At 37.5% G+C, this 20,663-nt stretch overlaps 1 protein-coding gene across 2 annotated transcripts; it reads left to right on the forward strand.

Moving 5' to 3' along the window:
* The first annotated feature begins 1,509 nt into the window (after window positions 1–1,509).
* Window positions 1,510–20,212, forward strand: LOC129282031 (uncharacterized). 2 transcript variants are annotated; one of them, XR_010296446.1, is made up of 11 exons: window positions 1,510–1,650; window positions 4,233–4,332; window positions 5,768–5,897; window positions 6,748–8,267; window positions 10,292–10,457; window positions 11,689–11,794; window positions 13,645–13,723; window positions 16,263–16,372; window positions 18,948–19,101; window positions 19,603–19,846; window positions 20,002–20,212. XR_010296446.1 is itself a non-coding variant. In XM_064112987.1 (10 exons), exons 1-10 carry the CDS (start codon window positions 1,574–1,576, stop codon window positions 19,714–19,716), a joined length of 2,556 nt encoding a protein of 851 aa, XP_063969057.1. In that variant the 5' UTR covers window positions 1,510–1,573; the 3' UTR covers window positions 19,717–20,212. The 2 variants fall into 2 exon arrangements, 1 of the variants encoding a protein (XP_063969057.1); XM_064112987.1 differs by having other exon boundaries at window positions 19,603–20,212.
* Window positions 20,213–20,663: the final 451 nt, after the last annotated feature.

Genomic DNA, 20,663 nt, shown 5'->3' on the forward strand with positions numbered 1-20,663 from the left:
ACTCGTTTACTAACAGCGGTGACACGGAATTTGCTCCAGCGAAAATAATTGCACCGGACTTAATTTCATCCAAGACGTAGGGTTAGGGACAGGGTTGCAATGGGGTTTTATGTTAGGTTTAGGGTGGGTTTATGTAAACGGTAAACCCAGGGTTGAAAGTTAGTGCTTCGATTAGTGGAATTTAGAGCTGATCAATTGTCGCCGGAGCAAATATCATGGAACCCTAACAGCGAGGAAGAGAGGGGAGGGGCATGCATAAGGGGTCACTTTGGGAAGGAACAAGCCCGTACAAATATTTTTGGAGGGTGCAGATTTTGTTTAAAACTTTGCTTCTCCATGGAAGTTAAATGGAGCGGTGTTATGTTGCCTCCTCAAAATTTGACAAGTAAGAAGAAGGACATTTTCAAGCTATTTTCGTGATACCTCGCAAAGCAAACCCCTATATACGGCCCTATGGGTTTATAGGGATCATGCCTTGCCAGGGGTGGAAATCTCAACCAAAAGGTAGGGGGACCATGGGCTGGAAAATTTGACAAGCCAAAAAAAAGGTTATCACTCAAAATTGAAGGTAAATTCGACCAAAATAAATTTGACAAGCAAAAAAAAAAAAAAAAGGTTATCACCAAAAAATAACGTTATCTCGTCCAAAATACATCTTTATATCGATTTTGAATGATGCATTTCTTTTCATCAGAAAATACCAAAAATAGTAGGGGACATTTCATATTGTGTCCCCCTACTATTTTGGGTAGGGCGACGCGTCCCCCTGTCCCCCTTGGCTGGGATTTCCGCCCATGTGTCTTGCATGAACTGCCAAGTCTTTGGGCCACTCTAGTTATAAGGGGAAAGTAATGATGATGTGAAATATACTGAATGAAAATTATGAATAGCCGTGCCCCGTTTCCCTATAGGCCTTGGCCTTTATACCGGGACTGATTTTCTTTAAAATTTGAATCCTTAAATTTTTATCACATTTATATTATTTTTGTATTATGTATGGATGAAAATGAAATAAAGACTTGAACTGAATTGAATCGGAAAAATATATATATAAAAAATAAAAGAACAACACTGGTGAGCGGACAGGAGAGAAGAGGAAAAAGAAAATATTCTAGACGGAATCCTGAGCCAGGATCAGAAATCAAGTGATTTTCTTTCTTCAATTTATAACTTCATATTTCTTTTTCTTATTTCTTTTTTATTCATTATTTTTCAAAATTATAGCAATTGCTAGTGTTTTTTTTTTTTTTTTTTTTTTTTTTTGGGGGGGGGGTAACTGGGTCGAACGTCCTGACATATCTTTTTTAAGGTTTTGATTTCTTCCTAATGCATAACATAGTATCATAATGTATTACCTTAACCATTTCAATGATTAATTCATAATTGATTCAAATAAATATTTGCTTGATTCTATAAAAAAGGAAACAATTCCACAAAAGCGTAAGTAAAATGCGAGCAGTGCTAGTGATATCAATAATATTGGTGATGAAAATATAAACGCCCTCTTTTGTTTCAATAATGTACAGATTTATAACAACTTTGAAATTTATTTGACGCGCGATATTTCGCGAAAATGTCGAGTCGTAAGAAGACAAAATCTTGGACATTTGTCCCGGAAAGGTCTCGACCACCACCGAACAAAAGAGCCACGTAAGTATCAAATGAATTAGGAATATAATATACTTAATATTTAAGCAAAGTTTAACAGAAGCTGCAATTACATGACAGCTTATCTGGACGTGGTCCCATCTATTGCAAAATTTGTTATTGTGTATTGTGTGTGTGCATTGCATTCTGAAATTAAAATAAACTTCTAGTAAAATTTCGAATAACCACCGGCCACCCTGTCTGTGCAGTGTTGATACGGTTTTGTCATAGCACATAGGTGGGCATCAAAAAGTTTTATTGTTGTGCCAAATCTGTAACTTTGGTTGTCTAGTTTGTCGAGTAGGCCTAGGCCCCTAGAGAAAAATAAAATAAAAATCACAATAAAAAAAAATTAGTGACAATTGACATGTTTGAAATGAGTGTGTGCATGCCATTGCATGCAGCTTGTGGATTGTCAATGATTGTGAATAGCGAGTGAGTGAGTGCTAAAGTAGTAAAGTGCATCAAGAGCTTGTCAAAGTTAACGTTAGTTGGTTTCAATCAATTATTCTTTCACATACTAATTGCCGCTTTATTTTGATACACAATCACTCATTCAATGAACAGGGTTATGATATAACCTTGTTCTCTCCCTGTGGCCTTGTGGGGGAGATAAGGTTGGCAAAGTTTGGCTTATTTTCTCTTTTTCTTGGGGACAAATGCTTGATTTTTTTTATACTGGTCACTGTCAGTTTCCAGTAACTATTCATCATATAACTTCGCTCTGAAGTAAATTGAATTATTTTTTATAAATAAAAAAATAGAGATTTTTGAATAATAATTTTCTTGCAATTTTACTTTCCACCAATAGAGGGCCTACACAAAAATGCTCAAAATTACAGTTTTTTAGCGCTCTTGTGAATAAAAAAAAATGATCCCCAAGTTAATTATGAAAAATTAAATCACATCTACTATTTTGTGTACTGCAGCTGTATAGATCTACATGTAGATTCCAGTCAGACCGCAGGTCCCTATGCTAATGAGCAAAAAGGCCAGATTCATCCAAATCATCTCGTGGCTGAATCCTCCTCCTTGCAAAATCTCGTGATTCGTGAGATTTTCTTTCTCTAAGAATTTACCTGTTTTAACCTCAAGTTAAATGAAATATTATTGCACCATCAGATAGAGTAAAAGTTACTCTTTCATATTGGTCATTTATTTTGTATACAATATTTTGTTAAATAAGTAAATTTCTGGCCTGAAAATGTGCCTCAAAACTGAATTTTCTTCCTCTGTTTTCTTTTGCAAATTGTGCAAAACTTTTTATTTTGAGCCTCAATGATATTTATATCAACATAAAGCTGAACTTCTGTACTTTCTCACAATGCCACTCTTGATATGCAGCACCTTTTAATCGGGTCAAGATCACACTTTTCCCACCAAGGTACAAGACGAGATTTCTGAAATTTTGTACTTGCATGAAATCCAGAGTTCTGATTGGCTGGATAAGATTCACAGAACAACAGGCGCGGGGTATTTGAGGAGATCACCACATGGGAAGTGTGACCTTCCCACGAACCCAGGCACTGGAACCGTTGGAATTTGCCAGTGTGCGGTCTCTTTGACCAATCAGAGTGCAGTATTCTTGTTTTCAAGCTGCTTTATGTACTTGGCAAATGAAAAGTGTGATCTTGACCCGATTAAACCAATTCTTATTTTGAAACCTATATCATTTCAAAGCATACATATTCAGCTTTATCATGATATAAAAATCATTTGGGCTCAAACAAAAATAAAGTGTGAAAATAGCAGCTTTGGTCAGGTGAAAATATTTATTTTGTAGCATATTTTAGATCAAAATTTTAACCTATATTACAAAATCTTTGAATAAATCCAAACACATGACCTGAAAGAATGGTTCTTCTTCTTTACAATGGTACCAAATTCATGAAATTCGATGCACAATTAGAGCAGCAATGACCGAATGAAAAGAGGTGTTTTGGTCCGCATCAAGCTCATTAAATATGCAAAACATCTCAAGTCATGAATATCACTTGGATGAAAGAAGCCACTTTCTTGGGACCTGCAGTCTGACTGATTCACTATAGGCAGGGTGGTTGCAGTGAACAAGTGTACATAACAAGGGTCTGCATGGCAGGAAAACATCTGTAAATTGGTCTGATTTCATTCTCCAGAGACAAGAGCTCCATTTTTTAAGCAAACATTTTCTTGAAATGACACATTAATTCTGCCAAATTGAAATTGAAGTTATGTGATCTTGGCTTCGATAACAACATTATTGCTTTGACACATGCTAGTCTTGACTTGGTTGTATTTGCTGTAGTTTGGGAATGTACTGAACTTAGCAATTGAAATATCTGCAAATTGCCAGGAGTATGCAGGCACGCATGACTGCATTTGTGTCAGAATTTAAGTTCACGTAACCCTTTTTTTTTGGTTACTCTAAACTGCACTGTACAATCCTGAATGATCACTTCTCTTTTCTTATATTAACATGTTAGTTTGTTGAAAATCAAAAGTGGGACAAAAATAGTCATCACCTTGTTGTTTTGTTGCCACAGTGTTTTTCAAGTTTTTGCAATAATAATATTGATGTTTATGATTACTTTTTTCTTTTTTTTCAGACGGCGTCAAACGACCCTTCGGGCCTTCACCTTTGTTCAAGATTGGGATCCTAAGATATCACCCATCCCACCACCTATCAACAATGCTAGTCAGAAAAAGGTATACAAAGATGACTTCTGATTCCTTCACTTGCAGGGCTCAACATTAGCAGTGGCCCGGGGCAACCAAAAATGAGAGTCAGGCCACCAAAATTCTGTAAAAACCCACAACAATTGGTGGCCCAGTAGGGCTACCAAAGTTTTGATAAATTGTAATGTTTTCAATTGTTTTAGGGCCACCAAATTTGCTTTACGGGCCACCAAGAATATGAAATTGATGACAGATTGGGCCACCAAGAAAAACAGTTAGTGTGGAGCCTTGACATGTGCTTGCTTTACATCCACTTGGTCTTCAAGCAGATGGTCTAATTCTCAGATCCGCTTACACCATCATGGATAAACCCACTTGGTCTACTGTCAATTTGGTCTAATTGCCATTTGGTCTAACCATCACATGGTCCATATTTGCCATTCGGTCTAATGAACAGGTGGTCTTGGTTCCACTTCGTCCACTTATTTATCTTGCACTTTGTCAAATGAAAATTTGGTTCATAAACATTTCATGAAATCATATAGACTAGATACTGTTAGACCAAGTGGATATAAGACAAAATGGGTAAAGCCAAACTGGAAATTAGACGAATGGTAAATGCAGGCATGATATTCTGATTAAAATCGGAATTCCGATTTTTTTTTAAATAATTTTTTTTCAGATTTAATTTTTTTTTTTTTTTTTTTTTGGTGAAATCCTTTGGCCAAGATTATTTTCATGCTATGTTTTACTGCTTTTTTTTAAAAGTCAAATGGTAAAACAATCATGCAGACTCACTTTGAAAAATCACTTACAATTTCTTTACCATGCAAGAGCTTGTAACAAATACCTCGGACTTCGGCGGTGACTTAGCGACCCTTGGCTATTTTTCAGATTTTTTTTAGAGGGGAATATCATGCCTGTAAGTGGGTCAAATGGCAGTTAGACTAAATTGTTAGTAGATGAACTGATTGTAGACACATGAGGATTAGCCCAGGAATGAGACCAAACATGTAGTAGAGAATGTGGGCATAGACCAAGTGGCAATTTACCAACCATTTTGTCCATTTTGGCAAAAGAAATTGCTACAATATTGCAGGGTAGTCTGTCCAGCTTTTTAGGGGGGGGGGGGAATGTGAATATTGCTCTGAGGAAATATTATGTATTTGTTACTTACATGTATGTATAGAAGTTGAAAGTTTTCTTCTTTTCTTTTCATTCATTAAGTATGATTGGGCATTTGATGATTATAATTTATATTGATATACTTGTTTTTTAAGGAAATTGATGAATTGCATGGTGCAATAATAATAACTTAATGTTTCATTTGCCTATTAAAAAGACTGCAAGGATTTCATGAGAAGACGAAAATAGATGTGTTCTTAAAGAAGTAGAATGGTGCCAATGATAATTATTGCATGGTTTTGTGTATACATTCATGTTGATTTTCTATCTCTTTTCCTAGCAATCCCATAAGAAAGACAGGAACCAACCAACTCTGTCCCAGTCTTCCAGTGGTTCCATTCATGAGTCCCCCATCGCTCAGCTCGTTCGGTCCAGTCCTGGACCTATCATTGTATCGCGCAGGATACCAGGTGAGGCTATGGGGTAGCCTAGGGAACCAATAATAGTCTGAGTGAATTCCATTGGAACCTATTAATTAGAGTAAAATGAGGTGACCTGAAATTTACTCAGACTGTGACGTCCGCTTATGCCTCCGTTCACTTGGAGATGCACTGATGCATTTAGGATTAGGGTGTATATTTTAGGATGGAGGTTGGTCTGATTTCCAGAATTACCAGGCATTTTATTAGCACAATGATTTAAAACGACGGGTAGCAAGTGGTTTAACCTACATGTATATACTTATAATATATAAATATTAATATATAGATTTATAGAGTGCAGAAACTATTCCATAAAGTATTATTCTACTGCGCTATTTAGGACTCCTAAAAAGCTTGTTATTATTAAATAGATGTGTTTTGAGCTTTGATTTAAAGTTGTTTATGGATGGTGCTTTCCTAACTTCCAGGGGTAAGCTCTTCCAGAGCTTGAGGGCTACACAAGCAAATGCTTGATCACCTAGCATTACTTCCGTAACAGTTTAATTTGTTTAATACTTGTACGTGTAATGGTTAGATGATTTCTACTGTGATTGGTTTTACAAGAGTAATGGTATTATTAACCCATATGATTTTCAGTTTTATATCAAGGTCTTTTTTGTCCCTTTTGGGACCACAAACAAGCTTAGGGCTCGATCGTAGGGCTGATTTTTACTGATTACATCGATAGATATTTGCAATAAAAGCATACGAATCAACAGTGCAATCAATCACTTGGCATTGTGTTATGGGCCCCAGCTGTGTAAGTTAGAGACATTTGAAAGGATAATCTAGAACCTTTGCAAATGATTGTACTTTCTCTTGTGTTCTATCCAAACAGCTCCTGGAAGAAGCCCATTTAATCGCTCTCATGCCCTCTCACCATCGCCATCCATTGCATCGCAGGGTTCTTCATCATCTAAAAGTGTTACTGGCAGTTCACAAACATTGTCTGAAAAAACAGGTGCGAGTCCCTCTTTTTCTGTTCCAAAATCAAGGAGACAGCGAAGTGAGAGTAAAAAAAGGCCACCGGTCTCAACAGATGATGAAGCTATTGCAATATCTCCAGCAACTAGCGAGAGTGGTAAAGAAAATGTGGACACAAACATTGCAAGCAGCTCCAGTGTTGGCCGTGCTGCCGGCACTTCCCGGCTACATGAAAGTGACATTGATAGCGATGGAGTAAGCGACAGTGTGCCATCAAGGTCTTCAACGGCCAAAAAGCACAAGGGACATGTAGAAAGTCTCTCAGAGACACGAAGCCATGGTAAAACATCTAAATCGACAGGATCAGGTAGATCACGAAGGAGACGAGGGCCTAGTTTGACCTTCAGAAAGAAAAGTTCCAAAGGACGAAAAAGCCTGTCTTTTAAAGATCGAAATAAATCCACCAGTGAGCTTGATAGTATTGATGCAACTGTGCCATTGGACAATGACAGGACCGAGCAGTCTCATGTTTCATCAGCCTCAGATGATGAAAGCCAAGTGACATTTCCTAGAAAAAGCCCAGGTTCAAAAATGACTGACAAAAAGGGAAGTACCACAAAAAAGGCTCAACGCACACCTCATGGACAGGTTAGTGATTCGTCTGATGTTCCCGTTGAAAGTAATTTACCCTCGCCGGGAAGTGTCCAGGCTTCTCAAAGTCTCTCATCAAGTGATCGCAGCAGGACTACAAGCTCTCGGAAACGACGGGGACCCAGATTGACATTCCCAAGGAGAAGCAGAACAAAACCTAAGAACACGCCTCGTGATGAGGAAGTCTCTTCTGAAATAAATTTGACGTCTTCTTTATCAAAGACCAGTAGCAGAAAGAGAATAATTTCAGAGTCTTCTGAATCAGATAGAAATATTCCAGAGACAGTGCCCAAGTCTCCAAGGAGAAAATCCCCAAGCTTGACAGGTCAGACATCAAGAGCCAGTAGTTCCAGGACCGCAAAGGGGAAACAGTCTTCAAGGTCAACAGGATCTCATAGAAGAGATCCTGGAACTGATTCCATTAGTCCTGAAGTTTCTAGATCTGGAGGAAAAAAGGCCAGGACCCCAAAGGGAAAACAGTCTTCAAGGTCAATAGGTACTGATAGCAGTGGTTCAGGGACAGATTCCAGATCAGATTCTGTTAGTCGTAAAGGTCCTAGATCTGGAGGAAAGAAGGCCAGGACCCCAAAACAGTCTTCAAGGTCTGTTGGATCTGATAGCAGTGGTTCTGGGACAGATTCTAGAGCAGACACTAGTAGTCATAAAGGTCCTAGATCTGGAGGTAGTAAGGCCAGGACTCCAGATGGATATCCTCTATCCAAGAAGAAATCAAAATCTGCAGTCATACCAAAGGCAGTTGGAAAGACACCAGACAGATCTATGGTAAAGTAGAACTTAATTTTACCAAGTTTATAGTTTACTTATTTTACTACGTTAATAATAATAATGGAATTGATAGAATTAATAGAGTAATAGAAATTTAATTCATCCTCTAATGTTACAACATGTCTTAGCATTCCTATGGTGCTGTATAAACTAGATTTTCCAGCTATACTCCGAAACGTTGGATAATAAATTTAGTAACAGAAATGAAGATCTTGCAGTAGATTCAGGTAGTTAGTAAGATATGAAAGGGGGGCATTAAAGTCAGAAATTCCAGAACCAAGTTGAGTTGCTTATGGCCTATTGTAAGGGATTGATTCTCATTACCAGGCCCCTTGGAAAGGACTCAAAGCCGTAGTTAAGCAGGTCGTTGCATAATTGACTTACATTTTGTATGCAAAATATTTGTTTATTGATTCCCAATGTATTCATGTTTCTAGCATTTATCTAGCCAGAGGTTGTACATGTTCATTTGCTTATGTTTAAAGGGGAAGTTCACCCTGACAAAAATTTTATTGTAAAAATAGCAGAAAAATGATAAAAAATATTGATGAAGGTTTGAGAAAAATCCATCAAAGAATTAAAAACTTATTTGAATTTTAAGTGCTTGATTTGTGACGTCATATGCAAGCAGCATTCCTACAGAGCGAATGGTAAAAAAATATATGAAATTTCATTTTCTCAGATAATTGAAAATGGTTTTTACTGTACCTTTTGTGTATCAATAGACAAATCATTTTACATCCGATCATGAATAGAAAACAAAAATAAGTCATCAGGAAGCATTAAAAAAATGAAATGCATGCATTCTATATTACATATTATATGGGGCAGCTGCTCGTTTGTGATGTCACAAATCCTAAACTTTAAATTCTAAGAACTATTTTAATCGTCAACGGATTTTCCTCAAACCTTCACCAATATTTTTTATTGTTTTTTTTCTGCTCTTTTTAGAACAAACTTTTTTCAGGGTGAACCTCCCCTTTGATATACCTCAAACCAACAGAAAGTTTTCACCTGGACTATCCATTCATTGGCCTCTTCACTTTTGATCTTGATTTGATTTTACACAATTCAAATTTGACCTGTTATGCATTCTATCCCCATAAGGCATCTGAACAAAATTCTGAGCTTTCCATGGTTAATCCATTATGAGGCCGTTCTCATTACGCTTTCTAACACTAGTTTACTGGAAACCGATTCAGGAAACCACTTTGGAAGATCGCTTTGCTAGCGTTCCCACTTGATCGCACGAAAGTGGACTTCACGTAAAGCGCTCTTGTTGCTGTGGAAACGCTCTCAGTGGGGTGGCACGTTTCGCGCGAAATTCAAAACCGCAGCATAAGCATTCTACACCTGTCGTGTGGAGTAGCGCACTCAAAATGTGCGAAGATCGCTTCCCGAAGAACGGTTGTGTCCTCACTTACGCTAAAACCAGTTTAACGAGGCAAAGCGATCTTGAAAACTACATCGCGAGGTGGTTTTCCAAACTGGTTTGGAAGATCGCTTCCAAGACCGCTTCGACCGTTCTCACTACGCGTTAAACTAGTTTCCACTAAACTAGTTTCCAGTAAACTAGTTTTAGGAACGTAGTGAGAACAGCCTCTATGGGTCCTGTGTTCTCTACTCCTGCCATTTCTGCATAGACAAAACAATAGATCTTATGCATTGACGCCATCGCGCAGCCATCTTAGAGGCTGAAGCCCTTGCCCTGCATGCGTTGGTGATCCTCAGTTGGCGCATCTCTGACAACTCCATTTGCACATATTCCTATGTCCTCTGATGGAGGGCACTATGAGAATATTATGTCATGTGCATGTTCTGTGGGGATTACGGGAATGCTTCTGTATGCTGAGCAGGATCCCTGCTAAAGGATACGGCTTAGACTTTGTCAACCAGTGGAGACTGCCTGATCATGCTACATTACACATTTTCCATATAGCCCAGTCAGTATTCATGCAAGGCTCCCTGTCCATCAGGTTAAGGTGTCTTCAAATATTCCCTACATTCTTTCTTTTTTCCAGAGCTTTATTACCGCCACCCCTCGGAGTGGTCATGTGGTTCGGCACCAGCCCAGGACCCAACAAGGTGAGAGGTCTGTACCGGTCAAAGCGAAGGGTCAGGCTGGTCCAAAGAAGAGGGCGGCAGGGACCGAGTCCTCTGAGCAAGGCGAACCGGAAGAAAAGAGAGGTAAGAAGTTCTCGAGCTGTCGGGGCGGGCGTGATGTTTCATAACGCTGTTCATAAGTTACACTCAACTCAATGCACAACTTGGCCCCGTCTTACAAAGAGTTGTGATTGATCCGATCGATTGCAACTATGGACGGCCAGCAATGCCAACATCTATTATGCGTGTTTGTTCAAAATATTTTCTAGCAATGATGTATATTCATGCATTCATCGTCTTGAAAATTCACTGTGCTTCTCTTTGTTTACAAAGGACATTGTGCACATTTCCTGTAGAAAAAATTATGACACTGATGGATTTCCATAGGGTTACGATTGATTGGACAATCGTAACTCTTTGTAAGACGGGGCCCTGGTGACCTGTTATAAGTGTGATTATCCTTCGCTTTAGCTTTTCCTGTTTCAACAGTATTGGAATGAATTCTATATAATTTTGACAAATGAAAAAACTTGCACGTAGATCCTTTGCCAGTCGGGTATAACTTACAACCAGAATCCCCCAACCCCCCATTTGAGAATTTGGCAAAGGTAGCAAGCCGGGAAACTTGTGTGACACTTTAAGAGACTGGTTTTGTTTAGGTGAAATCGCCTAAAGTAAAATTCACTGCACTTTTATTAGCTTTCCCGTATCCATTTTCAGAACTTAACAAAAGTAGATGTTATTTTTTTCATCAGCCCTTTTGACGAGGAAAGGTTTATTATCACTTTATTCTGGGATTAGATTGCATTGGACCCTATGGCCCGTATTCTGAAGTCAGGTTTAACTTAGAAAATGGTCTAACTCTGTACTAAAATTATGGAAAGCCAAACATGTCAAAATTTTCTTTACATTGCATGTTTCTTGTGATTACTGTGCTTTTTCCTAACTAGTGAATGGTGAATAAATTTATCTTATTTATCTTTCCGAAACAGTTATAGGATGATTGGAGCGAAATATGAGCTGATATATGTATATTACATTGTTAGAGATTTATGCAACTATTGGCTGTCCATAGTTAAACCACAACTTTAAACCAGAGTTTAAATGAAACCCGACTTCAGAATACGGGCCTATAAATATTATTTCAGCATGGTATAGTACTAATTCAAAACCAACATCTATATGCAACAAAAAAACAATACAAATTATTCATCATGTTTTATAATTACTATTTCATACTTTGAAATATGAATATATACATCTACTTATGATTGTGATCCATAGTAAGTATTTGTCTAATCTTTGATATCCTCAGCAAAAGTGCGATTGTACACAACTGGAGCCCGCCCTCGCCTGGTTGGAGACACCACTGATTTAGACATCTTGTTCAATTGCCTTGAAGACACTGCTATGGAATTCAGGTATTGAAACTTCAATTTCTTCTTCAAACACATTTTATTATGATTTAAAATGGTCCTTATTCATGAAACTTGGACATAAGTGTAATCAAGCGTCACTGATTAGTTGGCGCAAATTCAGGTAAAAAATTGAGGACAAAGGTATGAATTATTTATACAGATATTGCCTACCTAGAGTTTGAATATAACATTTCCTCTCCCGACGAAGTTATATTTTTCCCAAGGGATTATACTTCGCCATATAGCTTTGGAGGGGAGTTGAAATGTTATTTATTAAAACGATAGACCAGGCAATATCTGTTATATTATATAGTCTATGTGGATTCGCCATCTGAGATTGCATTCATCATTCTGGCTCCAACCTGAAATTCTTGCTCTGATCCATCTACGTCATAATAGATTTTTTTGGATAATACATGAAGCGCGTTCTTTATGCAATCAATGCATTAACACTAGCGCGTACAACCTGATTACAAAACTTGTCAGCAGCGAGTCACATCACCTTAGTGAATATAAAGCCGCAATTGACACTACAACGCAGTTTTATTCACCAAGGTGACGTCAAAACCTAGAATATAACAAATGCAATCCTCGCAGCTATGGTCACGTGATGGCGTATTGACCTATCACTGATTCGAATCTACATAACTTATGTAATATCAGCAATTATGTGAGTTAAATTTCAGGTCATTGGATCAGATGGTCCATTGTCATTTCAGGTTTAAAAAACGGATCAAAATTGATATTTCTTCAAAAATTAAAAACATGATCAAATTCTAATTTTTCCCCCCATTATTTTAAGCTTGTGTATAAATATAGAAGAATTATGTGGTCAAGTGTATGGTAGAGGAATATGAACATGTTTTCACATGCACATTTGATTGTATTCAAATGGTAACCAAAAAAGGATGATATTTCGTATTTCATTTAACAAAATCAATACAGTCCAATCTCTCTTATCCGGAATCGTTGGGGCCAGCACCAACTCGGATAAGGGATTTATTCGGATCTGGGAGACCCAATATTAAATACACGCAGCTGCCTCCCCTATGGTACTACATGTAATCTACTGTAGTGGGCGTACACAGACAGTATTTACTGCAGGGTCAGTGCAAATTATGTGACTCAATGAAACTAAGTTGTAAATTGGCTCATTGTGGCAAGCATCGCAGCTTCGCAAAGTCAGCCATTGTTATGACTGTAGGCTCAAACATGATAGATGGCGCTGTCCATATCGAGGCCTAGCGCTAGCTAATGAGACATGTGTTGTTTTTACCCGAAAAAAAAAGAGAACATGATAATATGGTTTCGCTGTGCCCTGATTTACTGGAAAATTATCCTGTCCAAGTTCTTTCGGTGATTTGGGTAAGATATTTTCATAAAAAATAATGTGAATGTAGGTAGACTATATTGGAAAATGTATGTAATCAAAGTGAGTTTGCCTAGGAATTTTTAGTTTAGATTGAAATCTCATTTCCCCACGTACTAGATTTTTAAAAAAATCTCGGCAAGTGTGCCTCCAGATAATAGATCCGGATAAGGGGAGGCCGGATAAGAGAGGTCGAACTGTACTGCTACTAATTTTAATTGATGATGATTTTTAAGTGTTTACCTGAGTGCTAAGAAAGCATGAGTGCTTGTAAGCAAGCAACCAGAGGATCAAATGTCTTAGGTCCTTTCCGTGGGACCTGGTATGCCTAACCAATGGCACTAACGCATCAAGTTGGAATTAAACCCAGGCCACTGGAATCCATAATAATTGCTCTTCCGACTGAGCCTTCACGCCTCGTATGCGCCTAATGTAAGCGAGAATGTTTGTGACTTGGTTTGAATTATTTTGTTCTATTTTCCAGGGAAACACTAGATGCACCGCGTCACCGAAAGGCAGTCACCAAGTTCATGGAACATGCTAAAAACGAACTCACAGACATGGTATGTTATCAATAATACAGTAAAACCTGTTTATAAAGACTGCTCAACTGAGACAAGATAAGCAGTCTTTGTGGACAGGTTCTTATAATACAAGTTTGAAACCTAAATGCCTGGTGGGTGTTTCATAAAGCTGTTCATAACTTAGGAGTGACTTTAAGAATGTCTGGGGAACCTTTCTTATGTGCTAAACCATTGCCAATGAACATTTTGGTGTATGCCACTCACACTAGTACGAGGTTAGTATGCTATACTAACCTCGTACACCGAACCGCGTTTGGCCCTGGATTTCTAAGTAGTCGGCAAACATCGCTTCATTGGAGAAGTAATATTTGCCGAAACTACTTCTCGCTACTCACCAGGGCTCTTTCCGGTGAGTAGCCACACAATTGTAATTTTAGTTTTAAATTTATAAATCAAAATCGTAAAAAAAAAGAGCAAATTCGCTTACCTCGGCCTGGAAAGTGACTTCGCATGTCTCTTCTACGAAAATAAAAGGAAGCCTGATGGTGGCGCTAATAAATTTCACAACCTTGATTCAGCTCCTCGGTAATTTAAAACTGTTTTAAATTCTTTGAATGCTAAATTCTTATGATTACTTGATTAAATATGGGCACCAATAAATGAAATACCTTCAAAAACATAATTTAAGATTATAATTGGCGATGATAACACTTTTTTGCAAATAATTCAAAAACGATGACTAATGAAAAAGAATAGAAAAAAAATCTACATACCTTGAACGAAACCAGCAGTACAAGCTTTGTTTGTTTGTCAATAATACGGTCTACCAAAGTCTATACAATGAAAAGATTGGACACTTCACGGACCACGCGTAATGCTTTGCGTCAATTTGCGTGTAAAATAGTAAAAGTGCCTAGTCTTTCCCTTGTTGCGTCTTTGATATGAATATAAATCATGCACCCTCTTTAGGCCAAAAATTGATGTTCTCGCTGATCTACAGGCAGCAACGTCAAGAGCAAGAAATGATGAGGAACAAAGTGCTAAAATAAGTCACCTAAGGGACTTCATATTGATCGGAAAGTGAAATGGAACGATTTGATTAGATTTTAGATTTCGTAAAAATAATTCATTACGTGCAATCGCATGGAAGTGTTTTATCTGGACTCCAGGAGTCTCCAAAGAAGTGGAAAGATCAGCTCATAGAGAGAGTTGCATGCATCGTGCCGTGGTTTCCCCGTGCACGACGGCATGTAATGAACCCTTGAGTGGGTGTACGCCATTTACCACAAGAAAGGGTCACCATTCGTTCTTAAAGTCACTCTTAACTTACGAACAGCTTCATGAAACACCCACCAGTTGTGTTAACAGTCTGAAAATGAGTTTAAACAGAATCTTGTAAAATGAACATCCATGTGTGTGTATGTATGAATAAGAATTTATGGCAAATCGATTCTGGTTGAAAGTGTATGATTGCAGAGAAATTGATGATTATTATAAAGCATGGCATTCTAGCAAGATGTAGGGTTTTTTCCATGCAATCATTGTGCTCTATCCGGTACATGCTCATTTGTGTTGCGGATCTTTGGTGTGATCATTATTCAGCTTAGATTGCATGATTTCACAAATTAGGTTTGTGTAAATGTTATCAGATCTAGGTCTACGTTAATATGGTGACAATTAATCTTAATTTAAAAAAAAATTGTCATCAAATCATTTATTTTTTATGCAACTGTATAAAAGCTTTAATGGGGAAAGATATTCAAAGGAAACCAAAGTTATGGCCTTTATGAAGCAGCTCTGACTGCATAATATAAATTGTTATATCCTACATAAATTAAATCCTGTATGCTGATTGGTCTGAATAGCATCATGTGACCAAACAAATTTTCACCATTTTGCGATGATGTTGAAAATGAAACGCTCACTTAAGAAAATTTACTATTCCGTGATGTCAATGATGGAATAGTGCACTTTTCCATCATTGATGTCACTGACACAGATCATGCAATCTCTTGGGTGCACCGGTCAGTGACGTAAGTCTACCGGGCAAGTCCTGTGAAGGGACGGAGCAGGCACAAATCCACGTTCCGGTGAGCGCGTGGCTTCAGGAAAAATAGATAGTGCATCTATATTTATATTTATATATAGTTTATATCTATATTTTGGTACAGATTAAAAAAAGGATGAAGTACGAGTACAAGAACAAGATTAACAAGATCTATTGTTCTTACTTATTAAATATAGGATATAAAACAAATATACCAGGCCTTTATTTCGAAAGTATAGAGGGAATTATTCATTCTCGGTTGTACTGGTAAAATTGCTATTTTTCCTTGCCCCTCGGGAAAAATAGAAATGCCAGTCCACCCTCAGACTAATGATTCCTGCTATACTTACTCAAAGCCTGGTATGTTTGTATACTATTCTTTTTTAGAAAGTCAAAAAGGGGCCTAAGCTTTCGATCCTAGCAGAATCTTCGTCGGAGGCAAAATGACTATTCTTTTTTAACGGTACTGTGTGACTTTACCAACAGTTTTGCATAATCTGGGCAGTAATTTTTCATTTTTTTTATTTACAGATATCCATGCAGCACGACTACAAGCTGCAGAGTCTGAGCTTATCAAGAACGAATACATCCATCAGGAAATATCGTCACGAGGTCCTTGACTTACAGAGAGAAAACACCAGGTAAAGAGGATTTCGTTGTGTCGGTGCAGGAACGCCCTTAGCACCACACTTCCGCGCACCTTAACGGCGCAGAAACGCCCTTACACAATGCCCTTCTGCGCGCTACTAAGGGAGTTTCTGCACGCATGAAATTTGCGTGATTGCGACGCTAAGGGCATTCCTGCACCAACACAATTTATTTTCATTGGTCCACAAGCAGTTAATCTACTTCTCTTATAGCAGGGCTTCACACTATCCCTTTTTTTCTACTGGCCCAACCTGATCATGTCGGACCAGTAGATAGTCAATTCTACCACTTTTTACTGGTCCCAACCTAAAATTTATTGGTCTGCAAAAATCAAGAAAAACAGGCTTGAGTTTACCTTGCCGTCTTTTATTGCTAATTGTTATCCCCCTCAAAAAAAAAAAAAAACAGTCAAACAGTACACACACTCAACATAATTCATGAGAGCCATTTGCATTTCTCAATTTTGTAGAGCATTTTTAGTGAGCCACCAGAGCCACGATTTACAAAAGAGAAGAAAATATTTGTATCAGTAAGATATAATTTTTACTGGTCATTTCGGACCAGTAAATTTACTGGCTATATCTGAAGAGTTACTGGCCCAACAGCAATTTTTACCAGTCTGGGACCGTCGGACCAGTGCCAGTGTCGTGCACTGCTTATAGTCTATTAAGCTTGATAGAATACCTTGTTATCCACAACATAAATATCATCTCCCATGTTTACTCTTAAGTTTACTCCACATAACACAATATATTGTTTGGATACAAAGAAAAGCGAAATGATGCTGTTAATTGTATTATCATTTTTAGTAAAACAGCAATTATTCTTCTTGAGACTGAACAAGATGATGCCCGATTTTAACCAACATTAAAAAAAGGGTTCCATGACATTTGCTCCTGGGACAATTACTCCGATGGAAAATAAAGTAACGTAAAGTAAACCATAAAACGCAACTATTGAAACTAAATAAACCCTAATCCTTATCTTTACATTATTCTGAAATAAAAACTCTATTGCAATCCTAGCTCTAACCCTATGCCTTCTGAGATATCAAGACCGGGGCAAATGTCGTGTCACCTAAAAAAGACATTTACAAGCAATGATAAAATTTTTGTTAATAAGTCACCTACATGTATTATTGATCAAGAAAGGGAAACAGTTTTAACAATACACCCAGGTTACCTGTTCTAAAGGAACACGATACAGGGCAGCATAAAATGAATAAACATAAAGCAAGAGATGTGCACATATCAAACGAGTCCACTCATAACATTTATTTATAACAAATAATCACAGTTGAAATGTTGTTAAACGTTTGCTATGTGCAGATGAAAGTATATGTATATCAAAATAAATATGTTCATATCATTGCAAACAAAGTAAGCTTTATATGAACTATATCTCAGAGGGATTACAGAGATATTATTAACCGGTCTTTGGATGCCGGCTTGGATTTTGAATACCAAGCATTGACAACTGCAAATTCGAGAGTTTGAAGTCAAAGTCCGGGTCAACGTGTGATTATTGAAGTGTCGCTCCTCTTGTTGTAGATCTAGTTTTACCTCTGCTTGTTCAGCCAAAAAGGCTGGTGTTCATCTCAGCCTAGATCTAATTGTTGACTTATCGTAGGCTCACCAACATTGCTGCCAAGAGCTTGAATTAGTCTGTACTCTTGTTGTCTTTGTGCACAAGTATCTGCCACACAAAGCAATCGATGGAATCTTTCCCCAGTTTCTTATGGTATCCACAGTTTACAAACTGCCAGTTTACAATTTCTGTGGAGTAAAGTACTGCTTTGCAATTCTTTCAGTATTCTCCTTGTTAGGTTCAAGAGTAAAAAAAAATTCTTGCGACTAGCTAGGTTATTCGAAATCGGTGATTCAAAATCTGTGGCGCATTTTAAGAGGTCACAATCAGTTGGCATGGAGGTGGAGTTGTTTATATGGTTTTTCCATGGTTTCGGTGTGCGTCGTGGTTTAGTGGTTAAGACTCATCTTTCAATCTGAAGGACGTGGGTTCGATTCCAAGCCATTGTGTGTTTTCCTTCAGCAAGAAAGTTACCCACATTGTGCTGCACTCAATCCAGGTTAGGTAAATGGGTGCCGGCAGGAAGTAATTCCTCAAAAAGTTTTGCACACCGGAATCGGTAGACTAGCTTAGCCAGGGCAATACAGGAGCACCTTGAGCACCTAGCAATGTGGATACTTGTGCTATACAAATCCTATATCATTATTATTATTCCATGTTCTCATTAAAAACCAGATCTGGACCATAACTCTCAACTCTTTACTGGGTAAGGTGCAGATAGACAGATTGTTATCTGTCAAAATCCAGAGAAGATCGTCATCACCATTCTTAAATAACAGTGGATTAAAGCCGTGCTTCACTAATGGAATTATCTTAGTATGCAAATTGTTTATGAACAAAACATCTGTAAACTGAGACATTAGTGGAGGATAATTTTTGAAGTTCTGCCAACTGAGTGACCAGCTTGTCCTCAAAAGATTCCCGCCATCACTGTGGCAACAATTCAGTTTACATTTAATTCCTTTTGTTTTCTTGTTGCAGACTTGACGTGAAGATCGCAGAGCTGAAGAAGACTCGAAACACGTCCGAGGATACAAAGGCCAAGACACTGGAAGAAATCAAGTTCTTTATCAGTGACTTGAAGAATCTCCATGACAACTACACATCGAAATTTCCAAAGGATGTCAAATCTGTGGTAAGAAAGGGAAAAATTTTATGAAGGGATCTTCAAAATAATGGTCATTTGACTGCTGATTTTTAATTTGACACCGCATTGTCACCTGGTTTTAAACAGTATTATTAACCCTTTTACCCGTGATTCAATATTTAGTTTGCTCAGAAAACAGGTATTTATAAATCTAGATTTGTGATATAAGATATTATTTATGAATAATGGTATATGAAGTTGTTTCTAATAAAAGCAAATAAAAGGAAAAAAACATATTAACATATGAAACGAGGTACAATTTTTTTTTTCAAGATTTATTTTTATAATGTCACATCCAAACTGCTCTCCTTTATGTAGTATATTCATTGTAATTTTTTTTACATGTCATATGCAAACTTCACTCTTGTATGTACAATGTGAAGTTCATCAACGGCCATCCACGCCATCTGTATTATCAAAATAACTATTCCAGTATTCATCACAATGTTTCCTTATTTTTAATGTTTGTCTGTTTATTTTTAATGCCAGGCACCTGTTGCCCAGGAGAATGTCGAAGGCTTCTCATCTGAACTCCAGCCAGCTCTAGAACTGCAGAGCACCATATCATTGGACAACAAGCTACGAGAGTGGCTTGGCTCGTAAAGAAATGTACAGAAGTATCCATTTAGTTAGAAAATTCATATATTTACATATATTATTTAATGACAAATCACCCCCATATCCATTATTGATGAACGTGCATCATGTCTAGATTTTGTCTATCCCACCAGAGGTACAGGCAAGACTTATACCTCTGTCACATTTGCTCTACGGCGAGTCAAAAAAAGCATTTTTTGTACCAGCTACGTGTAGGTTGTTTGAATAAAAATGAATAAAACGGCTGTTTTTGACTCGCCTTACGGCCACAGTAGTGCAAATGTGACTGAGGTATTAGGGATCCAAGTGGCGTCTGTCAGTCTGCCGTCCGTCCATCACAAATGTTAATTTACTAACAAGACTCTTTTGACGCACAACTTGGGAAATGCTGGTCCAATAGCACCTAAACTTGGGTGGTAGATGCACTAGGAGTATCATCATGTTGCAATACTGTTGGAGGTCACATGGTTAAGTCAAAGGTCATTTGAAGTCAGACATTTAAAGGCTAAGTCCACCTCATAAAAATGTTGATTTGAATCAACAGAGAAAAATCAGACAAGCATAATGCTGAAAATTTCATCAAAATCGGATGTAAAATAAGAAAGTTATGACATTTTAAAGTTTCGCTTATTTTTCTCAAAATAGTTATATGCACAATTTAGTCACATGCAAATGAGAGAATCAATGATCTCCCTCACTCACTATTTCTTTTGTCTTTTATTGTTTGAATTATACAATATTTCAATTTTTACAGATTTGATAATAAGGACCAACTTGACTGAACCATATAATGTTAAGCAATGGTAATTGCACATGTTCAGGGAGAAATAAAACTTTGTTTCACAGAACAATGAGGAGAAAATTAGAATATATTGTATTTCATATTATATTGTATTTCATATAATAAAATACAAAAGAAAAGTGAGTGAGTGATGTCATCAGTCCCCTCATTT

The sequence above is a fragment of the Lytechinus pictus genome, chromosome 18, assembly GCF_037042905.1.
Source record: "Lytechinus pictus isolate F3 Inbred chromosome 18, Lp3.0, whole genome shotgun sequence".
In the NCBI taxonomy this organism is placed as follows: domain Eukaryota; kingdom Metazoa; phylum Echinodermata; class Echinoidea; order Temnopleuroida; family Toxopneustidae; genus Lytechinus; species Lytechinus pictus.